Source organism: Biomphalaria glabrata, chromosome 3 (genome assembly GCF_947242115.1).
Source record: "Biomphalaria glabrata chromosome 3, xgBioGlab47.1, whole genome shotgun sequence".
Lineage (NCBI taxonomy): Eukaryota > Metazoa > Mollusca > Gastropoda > Planorbidae > Biomphalaria > Biomphalaria glabrata.
Genome location: NC_074713.1, coordinates 1,654,508 through 1,668,923, shown reverse-complemented (window position 1 = coordinate 1,668,923; position 14,416 = coordinate 1,654,508). Strand labels below are relative to the sequence as shown.

The following is a 14,416-nucleotide window of genomic DNA, read 5'->3' as shown; positions in this document are numbered from 1 at the left end:
CATGGCTTAGGTGTGATCACTATACCATGTATGCATGGCTTAGGTGTGGTCACTATTTTATGTATGCAAGCCTTAGGTGTGGTCACTATTCTATGTTTGCATATATCAAGGTGTGGTCACTGTTCTATTTATGTATATGTCAAGGTGTGGTCACTGGCCACTTCTATTTATGCATATGTCAAGGTGTGGTCACTGGCCACTGTTCTATGTTTGCATGTCAAGGTGTGGTCACTGTTCTATGTATGCATGTCAAGGTGTGGTCACTGGCTACTGTTCTATGTATGCATATGTCAAGGTGTAGTCACTGACCACTATTATCTGTATGCATATCATATGTCAAGGTGTGGTCACTGGCCACTGTTATATGTATGCATATGTTAAAGACAAAATGTTGGCAGTGGTCAAAGACCCGAGGACCACCTACCTTTGAGCTCAATACTATTTGTGGCGGCAAGTTGGCGGGATGTTTTATTGGATGGTATTCTCTTAGGCACATTGGACAGAAGCTGTGATAAAAATGAAGGCACGTTATTAAAATAAAATGCAAACAAAATTTACATTAGTCTCTTTACAATACTGTTATTTGAGTCTACTGTTCATTTGAGCCTACTGTTACTGAGTCTGCTGCTCATTAAGTCTACTGTACCTACCCCATCTTCATCCTCTGTCAAATCAAATGTGTGCGTTGGGTTTCTCGACTTCTCTAATAGTTCTTTGGTTAGTTTTCGACTCAAATCTCCTTGTAAAAATGGATGCTGTAGGGAAGAGTAAGATATTTTAAAGTGTCTTCTCCAATAGTTCCACCAAGCAACAAAATGAATCAATACTCAGGCACTAGAACTCATTGGTTCATCTCAGTGCTACACGACCTATATCAAATTTTCACACCCCTTTCACTTACCACATCCCCACAAAAAAAAAAAAAATTATATAGCACCAATTCATGGGCATAATATGCCTTGTAGACTGTAGGTTGGGTATCACTGTACTAAAGTTCTTATTGCTTTGACTTGACTTTATATACAAACTTTAACCAACATAAACATTTATAATTATTTTTATTCTTAGCATCTATATGCTAAAAAAATACTCTTTTTGACTTGATTCTAAATATAAACTTCAACAAAACATGCAAATTTATGATTGCTTTTATTCTTAGCATTAACCTTAAAAAATATATATAAATAATAGGTTCTATAGATTAAATAAATTGATTTTTAACGACTTTTGACTTTACCTCTATCAATTTATCAGCCGATGGTCGTTTTTTAGGATTTTTGGTTAAGGCCACTTTAATGAAATGTTGAAATACACTGGACCTGTTGGAAAGGAGATGACAAGGTGACAAACATTTGAAAGAAGGCAGTGCTACAACAAACAAGTGAGAACAAAAAAAAAAGAAGCTAGGTGGCAGGGTAGCCATTGTTTTCAAGAGGTCAAAGCAGTTTATTTTTACAAGGGCAGACCTGCCAACCTAAAAAAGTCCAAAAGTGTAACACTGATGGTCAAAATTTGTATTTTGGCACCAGAATGTGTAACACTTGCGTGATCGACTATTTTGTCAAATATAATATATATTTGTATATATAAATGTATATATATATGTATAATATACGTATATATAAACATATAAAAATAAAATATATAAATATATAAACCCTAAAGTTTAAAATAATCTAATGTTTCAAGCTACTGGAAAATCAATCAATCAGAAAGATGTCTTTGCGTCTGTAGGGAGTATGGTGGCTGAGTGGTAAAGCATTTGGCTTCCAAACCAAGTGGTTTCAGTTTTGAATTTCGGTGAGACTGGGTATTGACTTTCTGGAATTTTAGGACACTCCCAAGTCCAGCCAACTCTAATTGGTACCTGACATTAGTTGGGGAAAGTAAAGACAGTTGTGCTGACCACATGACACCCTCTTTAACCGTCGGCCTTATATGCCCTATGAAGGGCAAGGTCTGAAAGAGGTACTTCATTTTACTAGCCTTAAACAAAACGTATACAGAAAAAGATGAAAAGCTATGAGGAAGGATGGAAATTAGATAAATGGTTCAAACAGTCAGTTCAGTTCTGCATGAGTAAGAAGACAAGTTTGTTTTTTTTAACTTCAAAGAACATATTTTAAAACACATTTCAAGTTCTCCCTCAAAAGCTACGGTCTGCGGGCTTTTTTCAGTGCACGGACCAAAGGTTTGGAACTCACTCCCCATTGATCTCAGACAGACAACATGCTACACCACTTTAAAGAAGAACATTAAGACCTATCTGTTTAAAACCTTTTTAGATTAACTGTCATTTTAGCTGTCGTGTTTGTAATGTTATCACAGCACCTTGAGCCTACATTTTGTTTGTTAACAGCCGCTTTATAAATAAAATTGATTAAGTTTCAACACACAAGCTACTGGAAGAATAGTAAGATCACAATCCCCCAGAAAGATCTCTTTGTGTATTGACCAATTTGGCTAGAAAAACAAAATTCCTGAGAAGATGTTAACTACTCTAGCCGCCAACAAAGAGTACAAACCACTTATTTCTATCTTTTAACTGAGGAGGCTTGAATCCACTTTTTGACATTAAGAACAGCGCCCTGGGGAGAACAAAAGGATTCATGTGAAACACGAAGACATAGAAGTAGCAAGCCAAATTTGAAATAACAAAGAAAAAAAAAAACAGCAGCAGATAGAGAGATTAAAAAAATATTTAAATACATAAAGAAAAAGATCAACACTCAAAAATGAAAGTTCCAAGTTTGAGGATGAACAAAAGTTTGTAGCTATGGATGGAGTAATTGTGTCTGTGTGCATGGGCATGTGTATATAGGCTGAAGGCATGTGAGTGTATACTAGTGGAGAGCAGCAGATAGTTATACCTGGAAATATTGTTAAGCAAGAACAGTAGATTTTCAGTGAGTTGAGATACATTTTTTTTTTAATCCTTTAACATCATGTGAGTTATAGGTGATTTTTGTATGCTTCACACAGAGATAATAATCAAGTGTATTGTATAGAAAAAAAGAAAGATTATATTCAAGTTTCTGAATCGGGCTAATTTCTACCCATGAAAGGGTAAGTTGGATGTCACGGATGAATGTGTGTATGTATGTATAATCTATTTTTACAATCTGAGCGAATGACCGGTAGTGTGTTTTGTTGTCAGACAGAGACCAGCGTGTGTGATATGCAGTAAAGCTGATTAAAGTTTATGTGTTCGATCTAGTGGTTTCATTGTTTTATTTCGTTAACTAGAACTGAACCAGGGACACCTAGACATATCGAGACCTAAGGTAGATTCTATCGAGTTATAATTATAAATAGAATAGGAAAGCTGTGACATTGGACTAGCTGTCTGGTCCTACATCACAACACAGCCCATTCTCGACACTTATACATTTAGAAATTTTAGTAAATACAATTGTGTTGACATATCCAACGTAATTGTAAAGAACATAGTATAATTACTTTTATGAAACTTGTTTGAATAATTATATAGAGTAAAGGATGTGGCGGAGATGCCTAGTGGGTTTTGTAATCTAATTGCTATGAAGTAGCTCGTGTTCAAACCTCATGGGGTGTAAATCAAACATTGGTGGCTGCAGCTCAGCAAACTCTATAGCAGTTATACCAACAGCCCATATATCACATTGTTGATTGTAGCCTCCCTTCCTCTCGACAGCCGCAACTTCGGGTGCCATCCTGTTCAACAAAGAAATGATCAAACAACAAGTCAGTATGCTACACTTTGGTCTTAATGTTTTGATACAATAAAAGTACTAATTTGATTGAACAAAGTGACTGAACATTGTTGAATGGTGTTGATATTTAACGTGTCAACTTATTCAATGAAAACACACTTTTTTTAAAATTTCTTAAAATTAAAACTCTGTAATGTAAAATATATTTCGTTCATTTTGTCAGTTGGTCAGTTTTCATTTTTGTAATGGTAGTGACATGGATAATTAGCTCAAAATGTTCATTCCTTGTGTTTTAAAGTGTTATATATATATATAAAGTTTTGTGACAATATGGATAAAATAATAATTTTTGTTTTCAATTCCGATCATACAAACTTTTTCCTAGATCTGGTCTGATCTAAATCCTGGAGACTTTTTCGCAGTCTGTGATTTTTCGATTTTAATTTGCATACATTAATATAAAAATAATTTTGTTGTCTTATAAAATTTAATTTAAAAAGGACATGCATTTTCCTTCAATTCTATACCAAATAATAACATTTTCTAAAAACAAAAAAAAAGTGAACAACTTTAATCAAAGCATTTTATGGTATTCTGAATGGGGTGGAACTCCCACACACACACACGTCAACCAGTGCCCAGGGTGCACTGATGCAGTCTATATCTCATCCCTTAGAAAGAAATGAGAAGATAATTCATATGAACTAATGTCTTTTCTAAATCAGACTATATATAGTATATTTCTCAATGCAAAGACTGAGGAGGTGCTTTAAAACATTGTTTGATTTTGACTACACAAAGGATTCAATCTCAGACATTACCAGTAAGGAGTGCCAATGAAAGACTTGCGTTTGCACATTGTGGCGGTGATTTGAGCAGATACTCCAAAGTCAGCTGAAGAATAAGATAAATTAAACTGCTAGAAATATATATTTTAAAAAAAAGTATTTGATTAAATCTGTAAACATCTTTTCTCAGAAAGTGACCAGTTTTGAAAGACGTGCATTATATTACTTTGATACTTTTGAAAAAAAAAAGTATAATAATACATCTTTAATCTTTTACTAAAGACATGCATGACAACAATTTAATAAATTAAGCTTTTGTTATCAAGTACTGAAGATATAAATGATATAGCTAAATGCTAAGAAAATGCTAAGTAAATGCTAATTGAATGCTAAGTAAATGCTAATTGAATGCTAAGTAAATGCTAATTGAATGCTAAGAAAATGCTAATTGAATGCTAAGTAAATGCTAATTGAATGCTAAGTAAATGCTAATTGAATGCTAAGTAAATTCTAATTGAATGCTAAGTAAATGCTAATTGAATGCTAAGTAAATGCTAATTGAATGCTAAGTAAATGCTAATTGAATGCTAAGTAAATGCTAATTGAATGCTAAGAAAATGCTAATTGAATGCTAAGAAAATGCTAATTGAATGCTAATTGAATGCTAAGTAAATGCTAATTGAATGCTAAGAAAATGCTAATTGAATGCTAAGTAAATGCTAAGTAAATGCTAATTGAATGCTAAGTAAATGCTAATTGAATGCTAAGTAAATGCTAATTGAATGCTAAGTAAATGCTAATTGAATGCTAAGAAAATGATAATTGAATGCTAAGAAAATGCTAATTGAATGCTAAGTAAATGCTAATTGAATGCTAAGTAAATGCTAATTGAATGCTAAGAAAATGCTAATTGAATGCTAAGTAAATGCTAATTGAATGCTAAGTAAATGCTAATTGAATGCTAAGTAAATTCTAATTGAATGCTAAGTAAATGCTAATTGAATGCTAAGTAAATGCTAATTGAATGCTAAGTAAATGCTAATTGAATGCTAAGTAAATGCTAATTGAATGCTAAGTAAATGCTAATTGAATGCTAAGAAAATGCTAATTGAATGCTAAGAAAATGCTAATTGAATGCTAAGTAAATGCTAATTGAATGCTAAGAAAATGCTAATTGAATGCTAAGTAAATGCTAATTGAATGCTAAGTAAATGCTAATTGAATGCTAAGAAAATGCTAATTGAATGCTAAGTAAATGCTAAGTAAATGCTAATTGAATGCTAAGTAAATGCTAATTGAATGCTAAGTAAATGCTAATTGAATGCTAAGTAAATGCTAATTGAATGCTAAGAAAATGATAATTGAATGCTAATAATTGAATGCTAAGTAAATGGTAATTGAATGCTAAGTAAATGCTAATTGAATGCTAAGTAAATGATCTTTTCAAAGCTTTACATACCAAGTTTAATGTCTCCCTCATCAGTAACCAAAATGTTAGCACCCTGTACGAGAACAAATAAAAGTTCATCTTAATCAAATACAGACATTACTCCAAAAAAAAAAAAAAGAAAATGATTACATTTGTGGACCCTTCAACTCAAGAAAACATTAAGAAACTGGAACATACACAAAATTGAGCAGTGAGATTCATAACAAATGAATAAACACATTTGACTAGAGTAATACCCTTAGTAAAATCACTAAATTTAGAAAGCCTTCAGGACAGAAGACTCAAAAGTAAAGTAGCAATTATACATAAAACACTGAACCATAATCTTCAAATACAGAAAGAAAATTTAATAAAATACTCTGAAAGACACAAAGATAAAGGCACATTCCTCGTCCCATATGCTAGGACAAATTTGTACAAATACTCCTTCTTCCCTAGTGCTATTAGAGCATGGAATGGGTTGCCTGAGCTAGCCAGGAAAACCAGTGACTTGGCAGAATTTAAGTCGTTGGTTAATTTGCATGACTAAATGCATGACGCGAAGGACGTAATCATCTTCTTTTTTGAAGTAATGTCTGTATTATATAAGATAAGATCCTATGTGTGTTCCTAGGTCAATCTAGTCGTGCATGTTAACCAATGACTTAGAATTCTGACAAGTCATTGGTTTTATTGCTTGCTCAGGCAGCCCATTCCATGCTCTAATAGCACTAGGGAAGAAGGAGCATTTGATGGTACTATCCATAATTTAAATTATTTTGTGTTTCTGTTTCATAATTAGAACTATCTGGCTAGGGTTCTCCATTAACTGTCGACATCAAAACATGGAACTTCTACCAAAAGACAACAGTAAGAAAATGTCATAGATATAAGTTAAAACGTTCTAACTGATAAGTCAATAAAAAGACAAAACATTTCATGTCTATACTGGTAGAAAACAGCTTTGCTGACATTCATACTGCTATAAATAGCCAATATCACGATATTTTGAAGTTTATAACTTTTATATGTTAAATAACATACATATTCTTAGAGATAACTTAATTATAATACATAGAACTAAATACATTTTTCTGATTCAATCTGCAACTTGTTTCTGTTCTGTGAACTGAAATTATACGTCCTAAAGATATTAGATATGTAGATCGCAAGATCTGAAAGGGGAACTTTACTTTTTTTACTTTTAAAGATATTAGAGTGAAATTTCTTATATGTACCTTAATGTCTCGGTGCATCTTTCCTCGTCTGTGCAAGTAACTTAATCCTTTTAATGTCTCCTTACAAACGAAGGCTATAGTCGGTTCACTCAGTGGTCCAGTAACTGTGTAGAGTGCACAAGTAGATTTATTATAAGTTGTTAAAAGCATCAATGTTGAACACATAAAACTCTCAATGACTAGAATGCACCTCTTATTTACCAGGCTGTCAAAGCCAGATAACACAATTTGTCTGCTAAGCAATATTCTATAGAGATTGCACAAAGCAGAGTGAAAATAGTAGTGAAAAAAAAAACAGCCATGGCCACTGGGCTTGCAACAAAATTGTCACGGACACTGAACTTACAATAGCAACTGATAACAGATAATATTTCAGTAGAAAACTTTAATGAGATGTAAATGATATCTTTTGTTGGTTTATACCAATTTCCTGACTGACATGGTCTCATGAGAGTTATATAGTTACATATTTTTTTAAAATTAGGGGTTTAACACTTCATTTCAAGCCGTAAGCCATGTGTTGCAAGTTTTCTGACAGCATAGCCCTGGTCTAATCATCATAGACACATCAACAATACAAATAGATTTAAGGGATCGGTCACATTCGGTTAATTATAAAGGCAAATTTAAAGAACATCTTTAATCCAAGATCATCTCTTTAGAAAGGCTATTGTATCATGGTGCAATTATGGGCTTTGCCATGTTTGCTTTTAAACATATTTTATTGAACTCATTTTACATTATATACTCAATGCAATCATTTATTTAATAGGATTTAATATGAAATGATGAAAAAACATTAATTATTAAATAGTTGCTTTTTAAAATGCAGCTCAGTGTATGTTAAGTTGAAATTATACATCTTTTTAATATCAAAAACAAAAGTATGCATACTATGAGAAAAAAAGGTGATTGAAAATTAACAAGGGCGTCTAAAGAAGTTATATCAATAATCTAAGAAAGTTCATGAGCCCAATAAAACTTGGAATAAATCCAGAATTAAAATTATGACATTTTGTCAGAATTCATACGTAAGATCTTCTGTTGAGAAGTAGAGCAAAATACTCGTTAAGCAAAATACCTAAGTAATTACTAAACCAAATGTTAAAACTGAAACAATTTTAATTATGATAATAATTGTTTTATTAATATTTTTTTTTAGAATAAACTCAACTGGCTTGACTATTTTTTGTAATCTACAATTAAATCGTACCATGATAAATGTCTTGCATAGATCCACCACCGCAATACTCCATGGCAATCCAAAGTTTTTCACGCCTTAAAAAAAAAAAAAAAAAAAAGTAGTGAGTGAAATATATAATATTTTGATTATTTTGGAAAGAAACTACTGAAGCTAGCTACGTACCGCAAATAACTACCAAAGTAGGCAACTATATTTGGATGCTTGCAGTCTTTCATCATAATGATTTCTTGTTGGATAACAGCAAAATCATCTCCTGTGAACACACGTTTTTACTGTAATTTACATTTACAAATGTTTGGTACAATCTTTCAAAGAAACCTGCATGTTGAAAGTTGATGACGTTTATTTTGACGAATCAAATATCGAGGGATGTACTCCATTTATGTACATCTATCCTTCAAGCAAAGCTTTTGAAAACACAAAAAAAAAAAAAATGAAAATCATTGGATTACCTGGTTCTAGCTTTATAACTTTGATGGCAGCCAGCTCCCCATTATTCAAATCTCTTGCCTGCAATTTAAACGAAAACACCAATTTAAACAACAAAATTTACAAGTTGATAAAAATCAATAATATTTGTTATCATAATTATTATTCATGCTTTGGCTAAGTATCCGGAATTAGAAAGGTTCACTTTTTAAAAAAAAACTTAATTTTTTTTTGAAATTATGCTAAAGTAAGTTTAAGTAAAAAATTACTGATAAAAGTGATAGGAGTGTGAAAGAAGAAATGTACATTTAGAGAATCACCATTCCATTCAGTCTTAACAATCAATAACTTAAATGCAGAAAGAAATTTAAAATTATATATATTTTATTTGTTAATTGCTTTTGTATTGCACATGTATTATTGATGTTATGGAATGATCAGTACGCTCTGGTCTAACTCTTTTGTTGACATGTGGAGCATTTAATGCTGCCTCTAGGCAATCAACAAACAATTCAAATCAAAGTGGTATTTGGACTCCTTGAAAGGTAATCAAAGTGGTATTTGGACTCCTTGAAAGGTAATCAAAGTGGTATTTGGACTCCTTGAAAGGTAATCAAAGTGGTATTTGGACTCCTTGAAAGGTAATCAAAGTGGTATTTGGACTCTTGAAAGGTAATCAAAGTGGTATTTGGACTCCTTGAAAGGTAATCAAAGTGGTATTTGGACTCCTTGAAAGGTAATCAAAGTGGTATTTGGACTCCTTGAAAGGTAATCAAAGTGGTATTTGGACTCCTTGAAAGGTAATCAAAGTGGTATTTGGACTCCTTGAAAGGTAATCAAAGTGGTATTTGGACTCCTTGAAAGGTAATCAAAGTGGTATTTGGACTCCTTGAAAGGTAATCAAAGTGGTATTTGGACTCCTTGAAAGGTAATCAAAGTGGTATTTGGACTCCTTGAAAAGTAATCAAAGTGGTATTTGGACTCCTTGAAAGGTAATCAAAGTGGTATTTGGACTCCTTGAAAGGTAATCAAAGAGTTTATGTGTGTAACCATCTACTTTTTGAAAGTAACACCTGTACTTTATAACATACAAGAAGATATATGAGACCTACAGTTCACTCAATGTTATTGGCCCAAACAAAAGTTGACCTGAATTTTAAATAAGTTGTAAACGGTATAATAAGCAGCATGTTAGTCGGAGACCAGAGATTTAAATTCTGGCAAGTTCTTCTGGCTGATTCAGGCAACCCATTCCATGCTCTAACAACACTAGGAGCAATTGTACAAATTTGTCCCAGCATAGAATAAGAAATATGTCTCTATCTTTGAGTCTTTCCAAGTATTTTATTAGGTTTTGCTTTTGTATTTGTAAATTATGATTTAGTGTTTTATGTATTGTTGTTACTTTACATTTTAGTCTCCTGTCCTGAAATATCTCTAAATTGAGTGATTTTACCAACGTTGTATCTCTAATCAAATGTGAATATTCTTTTTTATCTTATGGCTCGCTCTATTTTGCATCTGTTCTATTATATTCTTTATGTTTTCTTGAGTTGAGGGGTCCCAAAAAGTGGAGGCATATTTTAATATTAGCATAACCAAGGTTAAATAGCAATTTAGCTATATCTTCATGTATGATTTGTAAACATTTTTAAAAATAAAACTTAATGCTTTATTTCATTTATAATAATTTTATCAATGATAAATTTTCTTTGATTAAAACATCTCGAGATATTTAAAGTTTTTAGTCTGGGCAACTGGTTTACCATGAATAATATAAAGAAGTTTTTATTTGCTTTAGCTGTTTTTTTTTTTATGTTACTTTTAATAATTGGCTTTTTTTTTTTGGGTGGAAAGAAATGCTCCAATATGATTTCCATTTCTGTAATTCTTCTTCCCTTTGTAACATTTCAGTATCTTGTGTTGTTTTTATTGTTTTATATCTGCAGATAATCTAGTTTTTGTTCCTCAACATATCTTGTTATACATTTAAGTCAATACAAGTCATTTAATGTTTATCAGAAAGAGTAAGAAGCTCAAGACTGTTCCTTGAAGTACACCTGAATTTACTGTTGTCTGTGTTAATTTAAAGCCATTTGTTAATACAGTTTGTTCTCTCCCAATCAGGAAATCCTGAATCCATATTCCAATAATTTATTTCATAAAGATCTCTATACTGCTGACAGAACTACTACCTAGTTATTAGAGTACTAGTTGTAACCATATCAACATATGGATAGACAATCACTAAATACCCATGAAAAGCAGACCCGAACACAAGATCTGGATCATCACCCTCAGAAATTTTTAGGTCTTAAAGTCTAAAATCCAAATAACATAATTTGGAAAACTAGATCTAGCTCTAGATACTGGGATAGAGAGATGGCCACATCATAATGTGCTCAGGGCTTGCAAAGGCCTTCCTTCAGGGAACAGTACCAGGAAAAAGAAGACGAGGCAGACAATGGGAAGACAAGATAACAGAATGGACAGGCCTGTCCTTATCTGAAATTCTATCCGATTCTATATAATTTTTATATCTAACTAAAGACATAAAGTAGAGATCGTATACAGACTAAAATATTCTATATAAAATTATCTAGATTATAAGTTATCTTCAATAAAGATCTACTTGTATTTTTATAAATAATATTCAATATTAATTTATTAGTCTTAATAAGTCTGAAAAGTTAGGTTCTTAGTAAGTCTTAACTAAGACATAATTTAGCATTTAATAAAGTTTTTTTTTAAAGTAATGTCTGTATTTTATAAGATAAGATCATTGCAGATTCTATCTAGAATCAAAATCTATGATATCTAGATTTATAAAGATTCTACATCTAGATCTATAATATTTATACATATTTATGACATTTAAATCTAAACTAGAGTCTCTGGAAGTCTAAGTCTAAATACAAATATTCAAAATAGATCTAGACTAGATGTCAACCTATAATACAGACTAAAAACTCAAAATATCTAGGTGTAATAATAAATGAAAAGTTATCATGGAATTCCCATTATTGATAATATTATTTAAAAATCAAGCAAAACATTAGGGATTATTAAAAGAAATTTTTACAAAAATCAAACAAGAACATAAAACTGAAATGCTATAACTTTGGTTAGGCAAATAGATCCTGAAGAATAAAAGTAAAGTAGCTAGATCTATAATATTTAATATATTTATATAAAAAAACACTGAACCATAATTTACAGAGAAAGAAAAACAAAAGCTAATGAAATACTGAAAGTAAAGAAGATAAATGAACATTTTTCTTATTCCATATAATATGCTAATTATACAGTAGAACTGGAGAACAAATTCATATACAAGAAGTGCTCCGTCTTCATAGCGCCATCAGAGAATGGAATGGGTAGCCTGAATCAGCCAGGAAAACCCACGACTTAGCAGAGTTAAAGTCATTGATTAACATGCATCACTAGATAGACATATGATGAAATGCAAAGTGCTTGATGATCTTCTTTTTTGAAGAAAGGCTTTAAACTTCTTTTTATTTTAAGCATTTTTAAGGTAAGATTGTTGTCAGTTGCTTGTGAAGTTGTGTCGTTTGGACAAAATATATTTTAATATACTTAATTATTATTATACTATAACTATACTATACTACTAATAGATCTAGTACTAATATACAGATCTAATCTAGAGTTCTAGATCTAATTAGATCTTTCTTATTATGAACAAAATGTCAAGTTGTAGCAAGCAATAACAGACAACTGAGACTCAGACATTCATAAATTTTATCAAAAATTTTTTGTTACGAACCTTGTATACATCGCCATAAGTGCCACTCCCCACACGCTGAATCAGTTCAAAATCATCCTGTGGATTTCTTCGCAAAATGTCTGCAGACATTTTTTAATTGCTGTACAGATCGTCACAAAGGACGGAATAATTTATTTAACAAATGATTTTGTTTAGTCAAACCATTGCTGATATTTAGATTTCTAGTTCTCACTTTTCTGTTTCTGCTTTCATTCACTTTTTTACTTCCGTACATGCGCAAACCATCAAAATTGGAATAATTTTGTTCACTAACATATATAGTCTTGGATTGTGTAACAGCTGATTTGCTTTTTTTTTTCTTAACTTTTTTCTTCTGTGGACTTTGGGATGGAATCTCACGAAGACAGTGAGTTCTTTCGGTGATTATATTGGTCATCTCAACTCTAATAAGTAGGCTCACGAAGGAAGAATTTCTATAGTAAAAATTGTCGTCTGCTCTGCTAGTTATTTATATATATGGCTCCTTCTGTCTCGGAAGACAATGGATGCGCCCAGAAGCGCTGGTTTTGGTTACATCTTGAGACGGGGTAGAGTCTGGTGGGCTAAGCCAATTCGGGAGCGGCAAATATTGCCACAGTTCGTGCATGTGTATGCATTTGTTTTAGGGCTATCTGATAAGACAGCTTTCTTTTTCTTTCTCTTGACTAAGGCCGCTTCGTTTCTTTTGCTCTCAGGTAATGTAAAGATCGAATGTACACTATTTTTCAGTATTTAGTTCACTTGGACAGGGAAAAAAATATTGGATTACAAAACAAACACTAAATCTATAAAAGGTATATTAAAAAAAAAAACAGTTGAAAGGCGATTCGTAGTTAAATTTGTCCTCTCCATATGTATTGTAACATTTTTGATTAATGAGAAAAGGAATTATTTACACTTGCCAACGATTAGCTTCATCTAAGTTTAACCTTTTAAAAAATAGACATATAGAAGATATATCTATAGAAGTGTAGCTAAAATGCATTCTTTCCTAGTCAGCAGCGTAGAAAGATGCGTAGAGCTCGACAGTTACGCTAGGCAGAGCATATATATTGCATTAGGAACGACCTTGTGCAAGAGTAATTACTTTGGCAAGCTGAAAGTTGATAGGCGTAGCAAAGGTGACTCCCGAATACGTTCAAATCCCAGCTTAGGCGCCATCTTGCTTGAACTTACATAGAAGAGAGAAACATAGATGCAGGCAGCTTACGAACAAGGCAGTTGGAGTTTTTTGTTTTTTTTTAATTAACCTCGCCCTATTAAATAGTAGAAGCGTCCATACTGACATTTTGTGAGCATATCACATATACACATTTTGAATTAAATCCTAGAAATCTGTGACTTGAAGAAATATTTCGCAGGTGCAGTGGCGGCGCAACGCGTAGGCGACGTGAGAAACTACCCACGGCCTTTCTGTACAAGGTCCATTTAAGTCAATGTTCTTGATTAGATAAAACTACCAAAGCTGAAAATGTTTTCTAGCTCAATGTAGGTATATATTATTATATTATTATATTTCTCAAATACTTTTTTTTTTGTTGTCTCAGTTTTCATAAGTTCCTTTCAGCGGTAGCTGTAGGCCTACTTAGAGGTAACGCTACCAAAAGTCGAAAGACTATTAACTATTTGGGCGAATTATCTTAGCTTTTAAAATACAGACGTTACTTCAAAAAAAAAAAAAAAAGATGATTACGTACTACGCTTCATGCATCTAGTCATGCCAAGTCACTGGTTTTCCTGGCTAGCTCAGGCAACCCATTCCATGCTCTAATAGCACTAGAGAAGAAGGAGCTTTTGTACAAATTTGACCTGGCATATGGAACGAAGAATCTTTATGTCTTTCTGAGTA

The 14,416-nt window shown here is 32.2% G+C and overlaps 1 protein-coding gene across 4 annotated transcripts in view; it reads right to left on the bottom strand.

Annotated features, from left to right (window-relative positions):
* Positions 1 to 12,790, bottom strand: part of LOC106058270 (mitogen-activated protein kinase kinase kinase kinase 5-like) — a 61,852-nt gene extending 49,062 nt beyond the window's left edge. For all 4 annotated transcript variants that reach the window (XM_056022844.1, XM_056022846.1, XM_056022845.1 and 1 more), the window contains exons 1-12: positions 12,568 to 12,790; positions 8,804 to 8,861; positions 8,514 to 8,604; positions 8,361 to 8,425; positions 7,148 to 7,251; positions 5,940 to 5,982; positions 4,514 to 4,586; positions 3,562 to 3,693; positions 2,526 to 2,588; positions 1,238 to 1,319; positions 651 to 755; positions 425 to 506 (exon numbers count right to left, since the gene is read on the bottom strand). In XM_056022844.1, the coding sequence (XP_055878819.1) occupies positions 425 to 506; positions 651 to 755; positions 1,238 to 1,319; positions 2,526 to 2,588; positions 3,562 to 3,693; positions 4,514 to 4,586; positions 5,940 to 5,982; positions 7,148 to 7,251; positions 8,361 to 8,425; positions 8,514 to 8,604; positions 8,804 to 8,861; positions 12,568 to 12,657 (988 nt within the window). In that variant the 5' untranslated portion in view covers positions 12,658 to 12,790. The remainder of the gene's footprint in view (positions 1 to 424; positions 507 to 650; positions 756 to 1,237; positions 1,320 to 2,525; positions 2,589 to 3,561; positions 3,694 to 4,513; positions 4,587 to 5,939; positions 5,983 to 7,147; positions 7,252 to 8,360; positions 8,426 to 8,513; positions 8,605 to 8,803; positions 8,862 to 12,567) is intronic.
* Positions 12,791 to 14,416: the final 1,626 nt, after the last annotated feature.